The sequence below is a fragment of the Gracilinanus agilis genome, chromosome 6, assembly GCF_016433145.1.
Source record: "Gracilinanus agilis isolate LMUSP501 chromosome 6, AgileGrace, whole genome shotgun sequence".
Taxonomy (NCBI): domain Eukaryota; kingdom Metazoa; phylum Chordata; class Mammalia; order Didelphimorphia; family Didelphidae; genus Gracilinanus; species Gracilinanus agilis.
In genome coordinates this window covers 259,438,792-259,448,248 of record NC_058135.1, presented here as the reverse complement: position 1 = coordinate 259,448,248, position 9,457 = coordinate 259,438,792, and the positions used below count along the sequence as shown (strand labels likewise).

The 9,457-nt window shown below is 39.3% G+C and overlaps 1 protein-coding gene across 1 annotated transcript in view; it reads left to right on the top strand.

The window, feature by feature from the left end:
• Positions 1-445: 445 nt before the first annotated feature.
• The window catches only part of PAMR1 (peptidase domain containing associated with muscle regeneration 1), a 73,866-nt gene continuing 64,854 nt past the window's right edge, over positions 446-9,457 (top strand). Inside the window, exons 1-2 of the mRNA XM_044681852.1 lie at positions 446-614; positions 5,284-5,412. Of these exons, the coding sequence (XP_044537787.1) occupies positions 485-614; positions 5,284-5,412 (259 nt within the window). The 5' untranslated portion in view covers positions 446-484. The remainder of the gene's footprint in view (positions 615-5,283; positions 5,413-9,457) is intronic.

Here is a 9,457-nt window from a genome sequence, read left to right as displayed (position 1 = left end):
TCTGGAATTGTACCTCTCATGTGCATGCCTTTGCACAGACTGTGTCCTTCATGTTTTTTTTTTTCTGGAATGCTGTCTCTCCTTGTTACACCCTCTTAGAATTCCTAGCTTCCCTCAAGACTCAGTTCAGGTGCTATTTCCTCTGATGCCAAACGCTTTCCTGGTTTTTTCCCAGTTATTAGTACTATTCCCTCAAAAAAAAATTATTTACCTTGTATATATTTTGAAATTGCTTATCTGGTATGATGTCTTTAATTTTTATCTTTATATTTATAGTACTCAGAACTTTGCCTTTTATACAAGAGATGCTTAATAGATGTTGAATTGCATTAAAGTAACTTTATTTTCAGGAAAACAGCACCCTAGAGAGCATCATCACAGTGACTTACAGTATTGACCTGGCTCTTCTCATATGCCTGCTTTGATTTGGGTTTCAGAGTATACAGTGATCAATGAAGCCTGCCCTGGGGCTGAATGGAATATCATGTGCCGGGAGTGCTGTGAATATGACCAGATTGAGTGCGTGTGCCCTGGGAAGAAAGAAGTGGTGGGTTACACTATTCCTTGCTGCCGGAATGAGGAGAATGAGTGTGACTCTTGTTTGATTCACCCAGGTAAGTGTGAGTTTGCTAAGCAGTTCGTTCTCAGGTAAGCAACTGGGTCTTTGGCCAAAACCTGAAAATTTGAATCATGGTACCATAATTAAGAACGTGATTGCCCTCTGGTGGTGGCATACCCTAGCCCCAAGCAAAGGACTTCAGAAATTTTAAATTATTTTCAGTCATGTTCTACTCTTTGTGACCCTATTTGGAGTTTTCTTGGCAAAGTTTGCTAAGTGGTTTGCCATTTCCTTCTCAAACTCATTTAACAGATGAGGAAACTGAGGCAAATAGGATGAAGTGACTTGTGTAAGGTCATACAACTAGTAAGTGTCTGAGGCCAGATTTGAACTCAGGAAGATGAGTCTTCCTGATTTCAGGTCTGGCTCTCTATCCACTGTGCCACCTAGCTTAAAAACAAGCAGAACCAAGACTTGAGATGTAGGGCTAGGAAGGGATCTCACTCTTATTTGACTGATATGAAGACTGAGCTTTAGAGACCTTAAACAACTGGGTCAAGATAACACAGATGATGAAAAGCAAAAGCTGGAGATCAAAGTTAGATTCTCTAACTATATCTAGTACTATATCTACTTCCTCTCTTAGGAAATTCCAAGCAACTTGAACTCTATAGGTATGAAAGAGCCCAAAACTCTGGGCAAGGGGAAAATCTTGATTCTGTAGTCTGTTGAAGATTAAAAACAGGGTATATATATTGTCTCTATGTATTCCCAACACTGAACTCAGTGAAGAATATCCAATGAATAATAATAATGGTGGTAATACTACTAATAATAAGCTAGCAATTATATAGTACTTTGAGGTTTTCAAAACACTTTACAAATTAATCTCATTTGATCCTCATAATAACCCTAGGAGGTAATTGTTATTATGATTCCCATTTTACAGATGAGGAAATTGAGGAAGTCAGAGATTAAAAGGCTATTCCAGAGTCACATGGCTTGTCAGTATTTAAGACAGGATTTGAACAGTCTTTCTGACTTCAGTTCCAGGGATTTCTATCCACTGTATCGTCTTGCTGACATAGTAGTACCGCATTAGTGTTTGTGACGTTGAATTAAGCTGAGAGAGTGTGAGATTGGCAGGGCAGATAATAGAGTTCTGACCAAAGAATCTGGCATATATTAGCCCTTGGACCCTGAGCAAGTGGCTTAATCTCTAAGTGCCTAGGGACGAATCTCAGGTTTCCAGGAAGATGATGAAAGATTTTCATTGGTGGGGAAGTTTCTACACTGGCAATTCCTTGTGCCAATGGAAGATGGGTCCATTTTTAAATAGCTGAATGGAAATGTAAAGTAACTAAAGAACTATCATCATCTTTGAACTAAGCAACATCTCCAAATGTTATTTTTCCTATTCCTTTTCCTCCAAGGTGGGCTGTATCTATTTGACATGATGAGATGAAGGGAATACTGGATTTGGAATCTGAGCACAAGGGTTTGAATCTATACTCTGCTCCTCATGATCTAGGGCAAGTGGCTTAATCTCTCTGGGCCTCAATGTTCTCATCTATAAAATGGGATAGGTGAAATTGGATTAGGTGATCTCTAAGGTTCTATCCTAATTCTGAGCATCAAGTCTAGTCTTCAAGGATTGGAAGAACATTTGAAAGTCTTATTTAGTATCAACACCTAATGGGTGGTGATGATAGGAGAAATTTAAGGCTGAGGCAAGTAAGGGAACCAATATTTGATACTCAAAGATAATGCCTGGAAGACCTAAACATAAGTGCTTTCATATTTGAGGAAAGTTCAGTGAAATTTAGTTGAGTTGAAGGGCATAGGGTAGAAATCCCAGGATTCCACAACAGTATTTATCACTATAGATATTTTTCTAGGTCTAGAGCTAAAAGGAACCTTATTGTCCATCTAGTCCATTTTACAGATGAGGAAACTAAGGGTCACAGAGCTTAAATAATTTGTCCAAGATTATATATATGGCAAATAGCAGAGAATTAAAACTAGGATCTTTGACTCCAAATTCAAAGGTCCTTCCCCTCTCCCGCACTGTATCCTTTGGCCATTCCCAATGGTGTGGATTTCCTGGCTATCTAATACTCTAGCAATTTTCATTGATTTGATGTAATCAAAGTGAGGCAAGGTAAGCTCTGACACAAGTGTTGGGAAGTAGAGGCTGAACTACATGGTGGTCCTCTATACTTTATGGTCCTCTTAATGTCACATGTTGGGACAAAGTGTACCATGCACATGAAAGATGCCAATATTTGTGCCCCTCCTCAATCAGCATCCTTCGGTAAAAATAATTATATTATAATATATATAAATATATATTAATATATATTAGTTATGGCACTTATTTCTGGTGTGGACAGGGACACCTTTCCTCCTTTTGATTTCCACAAGTTTCTTCAAAAACAAGAACAATCTAATTCTTTCATATGGGAAGTCTTAAAAAGTCTTTATAGCTGAACCCTGAACTGCCTGGAAAATGAGGGGCAGCTTCTCCTGGAAAGAAAGCAGATTTCCAAATATATTTTCCAGATGTCAGCTTTTCTGATGTCTTTGGAATTTCCCCCAAGGCTAAGTATCAATTTGTGATAAGGGGTCAATACTGAAGGCAACTATCTAGAAGGCTGGAACCCTGCTTTCCTGAGAGGAAAGGACTAGGAATGTGGGGTTATCAATTCAGAACTAGAAGTGAACCTAGAGGTCACAAATCCAGAGCCTTCATTTTACAGAGGGAGAAACTGAGATACAAAGAGATGAAATGATCTAGGTTCATAGATTTGAGTTTGGGAAGAACCTTAGTGATGATCTAGATCAGTGATGGGCAAACTTTTTAAAGAGGGGGCCAAAGGAAAGGAAATGCTCATCTCTCAGTCTGTTTCTAAGGAAACTCTTTCGAAGTTTCATTGTATTGTATCCTACTCATCGTATTTGTCAGATTAGGAATAATGTCACCTGACTGGATAGAACATTTCAGGGGGCCCCATCTGGCCTGTGGGCTATAGTTTTCCCATCACTGATCTAGTCTAATCTTCTTGTTTTCCTGAAGAGAAATGAATGGCTTGCTTGGGACCACACAGTTAGAAATAGGGAAAGTCAAGATTTGAACACAGAGTCTCTGATTCCAAATCTAGTGTCCTTTCTATTGTGCAGCCATGATATGTAAGCTGAAGCCCACCACCTTCATGTCAATTTTTTTATTTCCCCAGAGGGAAAAAAATGCATACCAGGGCAATTATGCCCTTCTCTGAGGCTAATGGGAAATTTTTCTTTAGCTTTTAGAATTCCAGTTCTTTCTAGAGACATATATGGCACATTTGATGCATATACATATAGAGAAAAAGATATAGAAATAGATTTAGATTCTAGATATCAATTAGCTATGGATAGATTAGATACATTTAGGTATAAGTATAGATTAGATAGATAATGATAATTATGATATAGGTCAGTTAGATATAAAGATGATTTAGATAGAAATATAGGTTAGAGATACAGATTTTATAGATAGTTTATATGTGTATATATATATGGTATTGGATTGGTTATTGGAAATGTACATATATACATATATTCTATATATCTCTATATATTTATATATATACCACATCCATATCTAGTATATATAAATTTAGATGTCAATATTTATAGTCAGATATATAGCTATGTGATATATGTGCAAAGATATATACATATATGCTGCAGATAATATTTAAATATAGGGGGTAAATATGCATACACACATAGCCAATACCATCCCCCAGTGTGGAAGAATAAATAGTGGAAAGAGTGCTGGATTTGAAGTCAGAGAACATGGACTCGATTCCTGGCTCTGCTACTTGCATGACCTTAGATGCATCCCTTAACTCCATTGGGTCTCAGTTTTCTTCATCTGTAAAATGAAGGCACTGGACTCAATCATCCCTAAGGTTCTTCCTGGCTTGAAATCTTATGATCCTCCCACACTGTTAATGAAAGAAAGGAAGAAAATAAAGCCTGTTTCATGCCATCTGCCTGCTCTCCAAAGACCCTCATCTCGGATGGTCAGCATTCTGTTCTTTCTTCAAGACCCAACTCAAGGATCAACTCTTCTAAGAAGTCTTCTTGTATGTCTCTAGGTGACAGGGTCCTCTTCCTACTCCAGTTATGTTTTTGTGTACCAGCAACATTTATCCCAGTAGAATGTAAGCTCCTGGAGGACAAGGACTGATTTATTTCTATTTTTGTAGTTCTTTGCCTATTATGGTAAGCCCTTAGACAATACTTGCGGAGTTGAACTAGATTCATAGGAATAGTTCTTCTTGAGGACTCCAAGATTTTTCTTGCACTCAGCATTTGAGCTAGGGAAATACTCATATCAGTGAAGTCATGGATCTATTTGAGCATCTGAGACTGGCTGATATCTTGAAAAGGTCTGAAAGCTTAGGATTTTCTCTTTACCCAGCTCCCTAGACGTCAATCACTACTTTCCTTCATGTCTGTCTGTCTGTCTGTCTGTCTGTCTCTCTTTCTCTCTCTGTCTCTGTCTCCATCTCTGTCTCTCTGTCTCTGTCTCTCTGTCCCTCTCTGTCTGACTCTCTGACTCTCTGTCTCTGTCTCTGTCTCTCTCTTTCTCTTCAAGTGCCTACCTCTCTCTGTGTCTCATATCAAAGTGCAGGTGTCTTTTCCCTAACAAGTCTTTCTTGAATGTGTTCCAGGTTGCACCATCTTCGAGAACTGCAAGAGCTGCCGGAATGGCTCCTGGGGGGGTGCTCTGGATGACTTCTACGTGAAGGGCTTCTACTGTGCTGAATGTCGAGGGGGCTGGTATGGAGGGGATTGCATGAGTAAGTAGCTAGAGCTCTCTTTCCCACTTTTTTGTTTCTTTCCAGCAAGACTTACCCTGGTCCCTTGTAACTGGGGCACTGAGGTCCAAGGTCAGTGAGTCTCAGAACTCTGAGGAAATATGGAGACCATCTAACCCAACCTAAACTTGACAAAGCAATTTGATTTGGTGGAGGGAGTTCTGGTGCTGGGTTCAAATTCTAACTTTGCCACTTACTGTTTGAATGACCTTAAATAAGTCTCTTCATCTCTCTGGACATCAACTTGCACCTCTATAAAATGATGATGTTGGGCCAGATGCCCTTTAATGTCTCTAGAGGCAGCTAGTTTGCTCAATTGAGCCTGAAATCGGGAAGACCTGAGTTCAAACCCAGCCTCAGACACTTACTAGCTATGTGAATCTGGGCAAGTCACTTAATCTCTATTGGCCTTAATCTACTGGAGATGGAAATGGTAGACCATTACAGGATCTTTGCTAAGAAAACCCGATAGCCAGAACCGTTGTGCTGTGGTCCATTGGGTTACCAAGAGTTAGACACAATTGAAGAACTGAACAACAACAAAAGAACAAGGTCTTTTCCATCTCCAAATCTGATTGATCATTTCCTTCTATAATATACTTGACCAGAGCTCATCCAGATTTATCAAGTGACCTCTGTTGGGAAAATTTTCCAATATTGACTCTATATGTATCTCCCTTTTTTATCTACCTCTTATTCCTGTGTCTTTCCACTAGACCCAAACAGAACAAGTCGAATCTCTCTTTCATGCTTTGTGGATTTTAAAATTAACATTCAATAACTAAATATATTTTATAAAGTTTTATTAATAATAAACTAACATAAAAAAACTAGAGTGAAAAAGGTGCTAAACTAACTTCAGCTGCACTTGTGAATGGGAGAGAAAAAGGGAGGAGCTACAGAACTCATAAAACAATAACGTGACCACACAAATGTGGAGGTGGAGAAGAGATTAAAGAGAATTTTGGGAAATACTAAGGGACTTATGGGAGATGAAGTCCAAGGTTCAAAATCTCCATTTATACAGCTTTAAGGACAGCTATCATATCCTTTCCTAAAGCTTCCTTTTCCCAGGCTGAATATGATGAGCTTCTTTTCATAAAGCCATAGATAAAAAGGGGGCCATCAATTCCAAACTCCCCCACCACCATTTTACATGTGAAAAAAACTGAAGTTACAAGAAGTTAAGTGACTTACCCAAAGTCACACAACCTAAGTGTGCTTGAATGTCTGCTCCAGACTGCTGTGATCTACTTGTGGTGCCCTCGGTTACCACTGGAGCAGAAAGCAGGCAATATACATATTACCCATGCTTTGTAGATAAGAAAACTTAGAGAGGTTAAGGAAGCCGAAAACCCAAGTTGGAGCCCTAGTTTTGCTACTTATTTATTAACAAGGAACAAGTATTTATTAACCACCCACTATATTCCAGGAACTGAAAGGCATTGAGGATACAAACAAAAAACCTGCAACATTTCTTGACCTCAAGAAGATTTCATACTATTAGAGGGAACATATATACATTGTAAGAATTTATTTTTCATATACTGTATTAATTCTTATATATCAGGGAGAATTGCTGTGTATCCCTATGTCTGGGATCTGGGTCAAAGATACCATACAGCCTGCTGCTTTTTTGCATTTTTGTTGTCCTTGGAAATCCTAAGGAACATCTTCCTGTTTAACCGAATTTTGGTTCTTAAAAAAACGAGAGTAGGATTTTTTTAGCATATGTGACCTGTCCATCCCTGGAGATGAGGAAAGGTGGACAGGCTGATGGAGCACCTCTTAATTAGCTCTCACCAATTAAAGATGTCTTGGGATGGTCAAAGGAGGGGCTGAATAGTGAACACCTAAAAATCTATTTATTAAGCCACCAGCTCAGGTCATCCTCGGTCCCCAGAGGACCCATGGAGACCTATAGAACTTTATTGATTATGACACCATTCTAACCAATAAACCTGATATAATCATTAAGCTGGTATCTTACCCTAAAATCAAGTGTCTCAAAAGAATCCTAATCATAGCAATACATCAAATATATATAGCATGAACAAAGGAAATGCAAAGTAATTTTCAATTCACTAAATTTTTATTATATATCTCTGGATCAGACACTGGGCTAAGCATTGGGGATACAAAAAGAACAAAAGACAATCCCTGTCTTCAAGGAGTTTGCAATCTAATGAGGGAGACAACACGAAAACAAATATATACAAAGCAAGCAATAGACAATAGACAGAATTCGGAAACAATTAAGAGAAGGGAAGAGCTGGAATTAAGAGGTATTAGGGAAGACTGTCTGTAGAAGGTGGGATTTTAGTCTGGACTTAAAGGAAGCCAGAGATGTCAGTAGTAAGAGTGGAGGAGGGAGAGCATTCAAGGCATAAGGGACAATTAAGTAACAGGTAATTGGAGGGCAAGGAGAGGCATTAACATCTGGAGATGGAGTAGGGCAGGTATTATAAAGGTCTGGAAGGAGGTGGCCTTGGAACTAACTCTGGAAGGAAACAGAGGACTCTAATTTGAAATCTTTATTTAATTAATTAATTTAGAATATTTTCCCATGGTTCCATGAATCATGTTCTTTCCTCCCCCTCCTCCCACCCCCCTCCTGTAGCCAATGAGCAATTTCACTGGGTTTTACATGTGTCATTGATCAATTTTTCCATATTATTGCTATTTGCACTAGGGTGATTGCTTAGAGTCTAAGTCCCCACTCATATCCCCATTGACCCATGTGATCAAGCAGTTGTTTTTCTTATATGTTAACAAAGGACTCTAAGAAGGGCAGGAGAAGAAAGAGTGTGTTACAGGTTTGGGGAGACAGGGGTTCAGTAAGGCCACTTTGACTGGAGTGCATGAATGAAGATGGGGGATGCTCTTTTCTCTAGGGCTCAGTTTTCTCATCTGTAAAAGAAGATTCAACCAGGCAGTCTTTTAGATCATCACCTCTAAATCTCCAGGGAAGCCCTTTCCCTCATCTTGTAAATGTTGACTTGAGTGTTCTTAGCACTAAATAGGTGAATATCAAACATCCCTCACAATAATTCAGCAGAGAACATCCTGGTGGGATACAGGAGCTCTTTCCAGTGTGCATCCTCCACCCAAGAATTCTGCATTCATGAATCCACAGAGGCCATTGTTTTTACTGCCCCCTTCTGGTCTTTTATTGTTTTCATCTAGAATTCTCAATGGATTTTATTTTAGTGAGTAATAATAATGACCACTCACATTTCTATTATGCTTCAGGATTCACAAAGAACTTTCCTCAGAGCAACTGGGAGGAGTAGGGAGTGTAAGTATTATTATCCCCATTTTATAGCTGAGGAAACTGAGGCCAGGGGAGGTGAAGTTAGATAATAGGGTTAGACCAGGAAAGGACTGAATTTGACCTTTACACTTGACAGATGAGGAAACCAAGGCACCTGGAAGGGAAATGAAGTCATAGGCTATATGGAGTGCTGGAATGTGCCTTAAGAGTCACTAAGTGACCCTCTTTTCTTCCACAGATGGGGAAACCAAAACCCTAAAATGTTGAATCATTTGCCCCGTGTCATAAAGATAGTAAATAGTAGCGTCCTATTTGACTCCAAAGCCAGTGCTTTTCCCACTGGGTCACTTGGCTTCATGGATGTCCTGGTTCACACAGGTAGTAAATGTCAGACCTGGTCTGACTTTGAGACCAGCGATCTTCCTATTATACCAATGATGGAAAAGGAGAGCTTTAGGGAAACGTGGAAGGCTCTGTGGGTCCCCTTATCTACATTTTAAAACATCATATGCCAGGAAAAACTCTATCTATAGTCTCTTGGCAGTAGCTTAGAGGGAGACAGACAGAGACAGAGAAAAATAGAGACAAATGGAAAGAGATAGAGGAAAAAACAGAAAAGTAGAGAGTTTCACAGAGAGATCAAGGGAGAAAGAAGAGAGTGGGAGGGAGGGGAAGAGGAGTTTAGTAAAACTAACCAAAAGTTCTTACACACACACACACACACACACACACACACACACACACACACACACA